This window comes from Argiope bruennichi, chromosome X2, assembly GCF_947563725.1.
Source record: "Argiope bruennichi chromosome X2, qqArgBrue1.1, whole genome shotgun sequence".
NCBI classification, from domain to species: domain Eukaryota; kingdom Metazoa; phylum Arthropoda; class Arachnida; order Araneae; family Araneidae; genus Argiope; species Argiope bruennichi.
In genome coordinates, this window is record NC_079163.1 from 131,536,909 (window position 1) to 131,547,436 (window position 10,528).

The 10,528-nt window shown below is 25.2% G+C and overlaps 1 protein-coding gene across 2 annotated transcripts in view; it reads right to left on the reverse strand.

Annotated features, from left to right (window-relative positions):
* Window positions 1–10,141, reverse strand: part of LOC129959928 (protein phosphatase 1 regulatory subunit 12A-like) — a 132,267-nt gene extending 122,126 nt beyond the window's left edge. For both annotated transcript variants that reach the window (XM_056072832.1, XM_056072831.1), the window contains exon 1: window positions 9,734–10,141. In XM_056072832.1, the coding sequence (XP_055928807.1) occupies window positions 9,734–9,985 (252 nt within the window). In that variant the 5' untranslated portion in view covers window positions 9,986–10,141. The remainder of the gene's footprint in view (window positions 1–9,733) is intronic.
* Window positions 10,142–10,528: the final 387 nt, after the last annotated feature.

The window sequence follows — 10,528 nt, forward strand, 5'->3', positions numbered from 1 at the left end:
TTTGGAAAACTACTCTTTTATTTATTTCACAAACCAAGACAAGAAAACATTCATCATACTGGAAATTGAGAAACATAATTCACTAGTCAAATTTGAAATTTAAGATTGAGTATTTTTTTATTGGCTAAATCGTTATTGTGATAAGTTTAACATAAAAATATTTCAATAAAAAAAAATTTATATTACTAATATAAAAATCTCTTCCTCTAAAAAAATATGATAATTAATAATTACTTGAGGAATTAGGATTTTTATGGCATGATAAAAATAAATCTATTTAATGAATTCAGGATGGATTTCACTTAAAGATGAGCTTAAAAAACATGAGACATGTTTTTATTTTTCATGATATATACTAGATTAAAATCAATTTGAAAGCTTGCCACTAATTAAGTAAAGCTTAAATTTAAGAAATACTTTCAGATAATCATTTTATAACTAGTAAACTCAAGTGATATTACAATCAGACCAATATGTTTGTCAGATAATTTTGATTATGTAAAAGGAACCCAAGATATGAAATTAATCCAAAGATATAAAAATCAAAACAATTTTTTTTTCAAATAATTAAAAAAAAAGATGACAATAAGAATAAACAAAAATGTTTATCCCTAATTTCTTTTATTTTCAAACTTTTATTGCATTAATTCTCCTAAAATTTATCATAAAATAAATTTAAGTCTAAAATATACTAATAATCTCGCATATCATCATAGAACAAGATGAAATTGCTTCAAGGAGTTGTTTTAGGAATTCACAATGGTAGAATAAGAAACCAAACATAAGTTCTTTAAATATTTCAAAATACGATTTTTTATTACTAGTCTATGCTTGATAATATAAAAGCATATATTTAAAACAAATTTTATAAACTTGAAAAGAATTCTTGAAGAAACCATTAGCAAACATTTGAAAAAATGTCTTCTGGTTTACAATACTACCTTCACAAATTCAAATTCCTTCAGAAACCAAACTCAGCTATAAATAAATGTACACTAGAGAACATTTTTGGACCGAAGAGAAAATTTTGCTCATGTAAGAAAAAGCCTCAATTTCATATAGAGAAAAATTACAGAAGAAAAAATATTTAAAATTAATGATAATTTTTCTGTTCAAGATTAGAATGAAATTTCTTATTTATTCTATAAAATTGATAATATGAAATCAAATCATTAAAATAATCTTTTATTTTAGAATAGTTTTCCCCCTTTTATGCAATGCCTACTGCAGAATGTCATCTACTCTAATACGCATGATTAGTATGCAGCTAAAAATAATTAAATCAAAAGAGGAAAAAAAATAAGTTAATGTATTCTTGTTCTTTTAAAATGACATTTCTATAAGAAGAACAAATTAATTTTTTTCTTCTGACTTGATCACTGTTAGCAGTACACCAACATGCAGAAAAATTGCACCAAAAAATTTTAAATAGTGCAATATCACTATATTAAATATGGAAGATTTTGGAAGAAAAAAAAAGCTTTTACAATGTAAAAATAATAAAGTAGTTACATTTTTAAATAATGCAATATTTTAAGAATATTATTTTAAGAAACATTTTATCACTTGAATATTCATTACATAATCAAAGTTTCTTAAACATTTCCACATGGTTGGTTGGATGTGTGCTTTAATGGCACAAAAGCCAACCTAGGCTAAATTGCACCAGACGCTTTTCCACCTGGAACTCATTTTGGTTACAAAACAATTTTGACATGATTCAAACTAACTTTTTATAACCACAAAAGTATATATGAATAGAAAAATAAATCAGGTATTAAAGGAATTATTAATGATAAACAAGGTATTTAATTAACTGTTTATTTCAAAACACTTAAAGTAAGGTATGAAATACTGATAATATTTTGAATTATTTTTACTTATTAATATTAACAAATCTGAAAGAAGCATGTTGTCAGTGTTTACACCACCATAATAATATTTATATATTATATATATATATATATATATATATAAAACCAAAGTTGTAGAAGACTTGATCTAGAATTATACAATAGGGTATTGAAATCAACATATAAATGAACAACATCCTTAAGATCTAAAAAATATTTTCCAACAATTACTTATTATATTACATCTAAAATGGATATTAAAAATTTCCACCACATACACACTCAACATGAGATTTTTATAATTTTACAAATGTATATTAGCTTTTTTTAAGCAATATTCCAAGATCCAAGACAATTTCTATGGCATTTAAAAATACCTGAGGATTGTACAAAAACAAAACTTTTTTAAACCTGCAGAGATTGCTTAAAGTTAGGGCAATGAACTTTAAAATTTATAGAATATTTTAAGAAATGAAATTTTTCAGAGTTTAATACCAAAAGAAAAGAGGCATGAAGTATAAAAAAGTGCTACATATATCATCAACTGTCCAAAGTAATACCAGTAGATTAGAAAAACACAGACACAAGCAACAAATTTGAGTTCTGAAGTCAACCATGCAAATCCCCAGAAAAATTTTAGATATCCTCAAACTTGTACTATTCTTTAATATATTTACTATTTCTTCAATAAACCACAGTAAAATATAACATTGTCTTTTAAAGGATTTCACTTCTTCATATAAATAGATATAAGGGTCATATTAATTTGACAGGTCAATATTCCATTTTTAAACAAACCTTGAAATGCTAAGTTTCCTTATAATTTTGGACAGAGGACAAAGATAATTCCTATATTATAAACCAAAACTTTCAAATTTTATATGAATTAAAAAAAAATCTAAAATGCAAGAGCATCCAAGTGATAGCTGATCTACTACAGGAAATGCATCAAGAGTTAACCATTAAATTTTCTAATTGTGAAGTTGAGTCATTATCAATGGGATACGATTGCCCCCCAGGCCAATAAAATCTACTGAAGAGACCATTAGACAATTCAAGTTTCAGAGATACTCCCTTGTTCCTCCATAATCCCAAAACCTGATTTTTTTTTTTTATTGATTTTAATTTAATCTCTAGACAAGCAGGAAGTAACAAATATTACAAAAAACTGAAATAACAACACATTTATAATTATGGGTAATCTTCAAGAGAGCTGGTTTCAGTATTTCACACATAATTTTTTTTTTCATTTAAAAGTAATTTTGAATAAAATTTTATCAAAATTACAAAAAAAAAAAATTCAACACCACCTAAATATTCCATTATAAGGTTTGCCTTGACTGTTAATTGTAAGTCTGTCGGCTAACTCATTAGATAACATTCTGTAAATGAATGTGAAAACATAAAATAAAAATTCCCAAGAATAAAATTTTGAAATTTAAACATCTGGTTTTAGTTAGAATATGTCTCAGTGCATAACTTATGCAAATCAAATGAAAGCACAGGTTCAATTACCTTTAAAATAACGGGAAAAAAAATCCCGAAGTCCCTCAACACTATGTAGCTCTAAGAATCTATTTGGTAATCTGACCTAGCTGTCTAGCCTTATTAACTTGCTTTACACAATACTACTTAACAAAAGGAAAAAATACTAGAGATCAGAGTTTAACTGACATCAATCTTCAAAAAACACTTTTTTTATTTTGGTAAAACAGTTAAAAATTTAGTACCATGCAAAAATGTGCTAAAAACGGAAGCATTATACTAAGAAATTATCTAAACAAATAATAAAATAAATTGCATATTTCCAAATCTTTATAAGTTAATTTGTAATGCATTTTAGAAGGTAAAATCAAACAAAGGAGAATAAAATTAATCAAGAATTTTAAAAATGATAAAGCAAAACAAAAACATTTATATTCAAACTGATAAAAAAAGTAAGAAGAAAAGACATTAAAAAAAATACTGAAACCCTAGAAATGGCAACAGACAGGCATGTATTTGTACAGGTAAGAACAAATATATCCTAAAAATGAGTACGTATGTCCTTTAAATGGAATTATTAACATTATTCTTCGTGAATTTATACAAGAAGAAAAATTGAAAAAATAGTAAAACCCTTGTTATGTTATATGTATGTTACAGTCCAGGAATGAAACTAACAAAACTATTTTAAACATAAACCTCTTAGTTATGCATATTCAAAATGGTGTTTTTTTTTTTTTTTTTTTTTTTTGTAGCAATTGCTAAAAATCTGTAAAGAAATTGACATAAAACCTGACGGTGAAAAAATAAGAACCGCACAAATGCAACCCATAAATCTTTCATAAAAGATACTCAATTTAATAAATGCTCAATGCATACACACAAGGTACCACCAACCTGAAAAGAAAAGCACTATAAGAATACAAAGAGAATGTTTTGGGAATTTTTAACAATAATATTAAAGAAATTTTGATAATAAATTGAACTATTTAGTATGTAAAACTAACAAGCAGATACAAATTTCCATTTTTCTCCTAAAAGGAAAAAAAGATTTCTCACCATTAAATATTGGGTAAATTCCTTCAAGTAGTTTGAATTTTTCAAAGTTGTATTTTTGAGCATTCTTAAACTACAGAAGTAAGTTCTAATATTAAAACCAGCATAATACAAATGAATGGAAAAGGAAATTATATATTTAAAACTACCTCTTTTATAATTTTTGAAATAATTTTAAAAGAATAATAAAAATGACAGTCTGATAGTTATAAAATTATTTTATCACTTGTTTTTAAAAACTTGAGGTGAGAATTTAAGGTATTTAAATTTTAAAATTCAAAAATTATATTATAAATAGTTTGAATATTTCATTAATTTCTCATAAAACTGGATCAAATCCTAGAAGAAAGATTTGAAAAAAAAAGTAAGAACATCTCTTAAAATCCTACAATACTGAAGTTTTATTCTTATTTTTTAAATTAAATAAAATTTTAAAGTACACTGACAGTGAAGGAACAGCAAAAATGAAAATCTTAATTCTGATATACAACACTGTTAAAAAAATTCTGAACATTTTATCAATAAATACAATGAATTAGCTGTAAATTTAAAGGATTTTATAAAACTATGAAGTTTAACAACATTCAGATAATACAAAAGTCAAAGATATAATTATATAACTATTTTATTCTAAAAATAGCAATTTATAAAATCAAATGCTTATTTATTAAATCAAAAGTAAGATTTTTTTTGTGAAACTAGCAAAACAATACCTAATAATCATCATTCCTTATTCTCATAAAAAAAACTAATTTATTTAACAGGTTTTATAAAAATTCCAATTTAAATTATTCTCTCTTCAAATACATGACAAAATTAAAATAATGCATCGAAGAAATTTCTATAATTTATAACTGAATATTCCAATAAAAACAAATTAAGATCAAGAATGCATAAGAAAACATTTTTTTGAACCAGTTTTAGGCAAAATATAATTATGATAAATTTAGCTAATGCAGGGGATTAATACATCCAAAAAATAATAAATTCCACTTGCTTAAGTAGTAAAAATCCCGGAGATGATCAAAAGAAAAATAATATCACATGTAGAAAATATCTAACAGACAATAATAACAAATAATCTAATCAAGCATGGTTTATTTCCTGAATAACACATATCAAAGTATTTAATGCTTTACAGTTCATTTTGTAAACCACTTAAATGAAAAAAGTATATTCTCAAGCTTCAAAAATACACTGTCTTCAATGAGCAGTTAAAAATTAGTAAAAGTATTAATTAAAAATTTAATACTTTGATATAAGTGGTTCAGGAAATGAACCACCATGCTTGGAAAAGTTGCACACTAATATATGTACTTCCATTAAATATATGAGTATTTAAATAAGTACAGTATACTAATGTATAAAATATTTAAAATTATTTCAAAAGTATTGTTAAGAGAAATTAAATCTCTTTTTTAATAGATTGACTACTTTTGTATTAAAGTTATTATAAAGATACTGCTACAATAGAAAAAATAATTTCAATTAAAACTCTGGATTACAAAGCCAAACAATCACTATACATAAATACTCTTTCTGTGGGTATATAAATATATGAGCTGTTCATTTTGAAAATGGGGCAAGTCCATTTTTTGCTATTGCAAAATACTTAAAGGGTTGTATTTCAATAAATTTTAAAATATTGGTAAGTATTAAAAGACATATTTTTTGTATTTTGTTGTAACAAATACTGTAAATTTATAATCCAATAGTGTTTACAGTGCTGACTAAAAAAAGTAAGTTTCATTTTAACTAAATGGACTTGTCTCACTTTTAAAATAATGAATTATTGTAAACATTCATTTAATTGGGAAATAATTCAGTTGCATCAGCTTTTTTTTCAATAATAAAAATAAAATACTATTCAAAAATTTATAATTATTTATTCATTTGATAAAAAGTGAAACAAAACTAGGAATATTCTTGTAGCAAATATAACATAAAAAACAATTGTTTTATTAAGAATTTCAATGAAATTATACATTTTCAGTTTATACGCTAGTATAATTAAATGGAATTTTATTCAGGATTTAACATTTTAAAATGTTCATGATGAAAAGGAGGTATATATGGTAATAAATCCATCATGTCCTTGCATTTTTCAGATGTAATAGATCTCCTTTTTTCATGCATAAAAGACAATTTTATATTTCTGAAATTACTTGGTCTTCCTCGTTGTGGTGGCAAATCGATAATTTTAAATTCAGCATCTCCTTCTATCAAAGTTTTATACAACATTTTGTATGGTGCATTCCTTTTAAATCTGATCCAGCATATAGTTAAACAATTTACGATTTCTTTATCAGTATTTTTATTTCTTTTTAAAACCGTTTTCTCCAGAGGTTGGGTTGAAAATAAATATGCGTGTTTCACTTCATGTATTAAACATTTAATATGTTTTCGACAATTTCATATAACTTAATAGTAATCCTGGGGAATATACATGGAATTGGTTTTCCGGATTACCAATTCTATCATTCCAAAATCACAATCGTTCAGTAAAATTGAATGTCCTGACAGCAAAAATTTGTCATCAATGATATTTATTTCATTGTCACTGTACTGAACAATTGGTGTTGGAAGTAAACATATTATTATCAAAACACAAAATTAAGATATACTTTTTATTATTTATGAAATACTGTACAACCACCGATCAGATTTTGACTATCAAAGATAGATAGAAACATCCTAAATTTCAAACATGATATCAAATGGCCACATCTGCTTTACCATACAGCAACTGGAACTAAATTTTGCAGTAATATGTTGAATTAAAAATAATTTCAATCTTATATGGACTTGCATCATATTCAGAATAAACAGATTTTCAATACTATTAAGAGATAAATCTTCCATCTCTAAAATACTAGAATCTCTTTTTTTTTTTAACTTTAAATTGTTAACGCATAAAAAGATCATAACAAATTTTATCTATAACTACCATTATCTCCCTTTTTTTCAAAAATGGACTTGTCCCACTTACAAAATAAATGGCTCATATAATTATTACTAATACTTTTTTTCTTAATATTCTGAAAATCATTCGATTAAATTACTGGGTATCATCAAGTAATTTATAAAATTATTGCATATCCTTGTTATGTCACTTTATATCTATTGCATATGTCTTTAAAATTTTTCCCACAACTCCTTTTAAATAGTTAATAACATTCAAATAAATATCCATAAGTAAAAATTACGAAGTAAATTAAGAAACAATGTTTATTTAACATCTAAAATTATACTAAAAAAAAACTTATTTCAATATAAACACAGCATTATACTTCTTACACGGGTTTTAAGATTTCATTTCACAAAATTACCAAAGCCAAAACAGAAAGACAATTTTTTTAGATGCTAAATAGGTTATTCTGTGGAGTATTACAGAACAAAAATTATCAAGGCACATAACAAATATCCCAAAGAGACCATTTTACACCTAGTTTAAGAATTTATCCTTAAACATTATTTTAATGTCAGAATTTGCCAACATGAATATTATAAAAAGGCCAAAAAAGTATTTCAAACCAAAACAAAAAATCTTATTCAAAGTGAGTATTTTGATACTCATTAGAAATCCGAATGAATTACTGTAAAATGTAAGAGTAAATATGTAATAAAACAGGAAAAATCTTATCTTTTAAATATTTATGTCAATAAAAAAAATTGTTTAATATTTAGGTGAACAAGAAATTCAAAATCAAAATTATGTATTATCGTGAAACTAAAAAATTAAAAGAGCTGGAATGAAAGACGGGCAGAAATGCTTTACACCTCACACTTAAAAAAAAAAGCTTACAACACCTAAAAAACTGAATAATTCCAGGAAAAATTCTTAAACAATTTCTCAGCAACATGCAATTATAATTATTTATGTAGAGATATACACTTAATTTTGTTTTATTAATTTCACTCAATAGCTCACCACACATTAAAAAAGCAAATTTATGCCATAACATTACTTCAATAGCATTTAAATTAACTTCTATAATTTATATTTTCTAAACAGTGTGCCTAATTTTTTAGAAAAAACTTTGACTTTTGAGAAAGCGTATATAAAAATTTACCATGAAATATTTCATCTAAAATAATGATTTCTAACAACAGAATTTTGACTGAATAATAAAAATTGCAATTGCCTTAAAATATAATATTTATCTTTTGCATTATAATTAAATTTAAGAATCAGTGATGAAAAGCAAATTTAGTTTTTAGAAAGTAGAGACATTTAAGAAAAATTATATACCACCGAAAAAAACTGCATTTTCTAAAATTTGCTGAGGTAATTTAATTAGATTGAACACAATACCCATTTTTAAATAACAAAATTATTAATACACCTCATTATAGTACATAATTTGAGAGTTCATACAAATGCGGAACAAAGTTAGATTTGCTTAATGTTTTAAATACCAATATTTCTACAATTAAAACATAAGATACCATGTAGTTTTATACGTCCTTATTTATTAGGAGGGGAAAAAAAACCTTTATTCAATATGAAAACAAAACCAATGGTAAACCCCCATTACTCCCCATAGCCTTTAAAATAATCAGAAAAAAAGAAAAATATCATTTTTCTGGCCATTTAAAAGGTGCTTATTTCACTACCATATACAAAACTAAAATAATATGAATGTAACAGTGGTAAATGAAACATTTAGTTTATATTGTCAAAGGGCATTCTATTTTCAGATTTTTCATAATACCTAGATTTAACGAATGCACTTTCTTTAATAAAAACATTGTAGACTTTATAAGAATAAATATAATCATCATACAACAATTTAATGAATATTATAAATCATGAAATGCTCAAGTTGTTATAAATGATGATCTATATATTGTGAATTTCTTTTTATGATGCATAATTTTTTTTTTCACATTACATTTTTCAGACTAAGTGCCCACAATGTTTATATAATTAATTATACAATAATCACGAATATCTATTTTTGTACACGGTCAAAAGGAATTGGAAAAGTTTAAATAAATAAATTATTAAGTACTTTTTTCAAAAATTAAATTTTGCATCTTGGATAAAGCTTTGTAAACATTAAGAAAAACGGACTTCGTAAAATTCCAAAGCAGTAAGGGTATCAGCGAATTTACATTCAATATCATATTCAGATCACTTTAAAGCACCATTCACCTTCAAATAAATAAAGAAAATACAAAATACCACATCAATTTTAAAATGAATAACGAATTTCATTCGGGTTATGACATTTATTTTCTGACGTACACAGCTGTCAGGTACCACAGATAGAATATCAAGTCAATGTAAGCCAATATAATAAAAGCGAAACCTAAAACCAAATTCTAATTATTACCTGGTGTAATGCTGTTAAACCGTCAACATTTGCTGTGTTGATGTCAGTGCCTTGTTTTAACAACCGCTCAACTTCTTCCGTATCACTTGCTGCACATGCAGCTAAAAACACACATCCATCGCTGAATTTAATTTTGTGTATCTTATCCTTAGGAATTGTGGCTGGAACATTATTTGTTTCGGATTCTTCCCACCGTTTCAATTGTTCAGCTCTTCGGAAAAGAGCACTATTCGTTCTCGTTTCGATAGGCATGAAGACGATTTTTTGAAAACATAAACACTAGAAAACCTTTAAGTTTTCACACATGATTCGTTTGACTCTAGCTCTACTGCCTATTCTGATTACAAATATAATTATATTACATGAGATGTAGACGGCCGGGATAGTAAAAGTTTCCGATTGAACAGTTCAGCGATAGAGGGCGTACTACTTTTGAGTTGAGGTGGCAAAAAATCAGATGCAATTTTTTTTCACATGTTTTGCAAGATGAAATTACTATATTTTAGAAATCTAATTTTTTTTAATTAATTTGTATTTTATATGGAAACATCAACGTATTTAAATATTTAAAAATCAAATTCATCCCATCCTTCTGAGAACAACTAGCGGTGGATTTCGTGTGGCAACAGTGATGAAGTTGCTATGACGTCGTAAAAAAATCAAATGTGTCGAATGAATTTTATTGTTATTTGCCACGAAAATTAATGTTTAGTTTTATTAATTTTTTTCTAACAACTTTCCTTAATTTCTGTTTCTTTACTTCCTTAAAATAATTCTCAGCTTATGTAAGTAAGC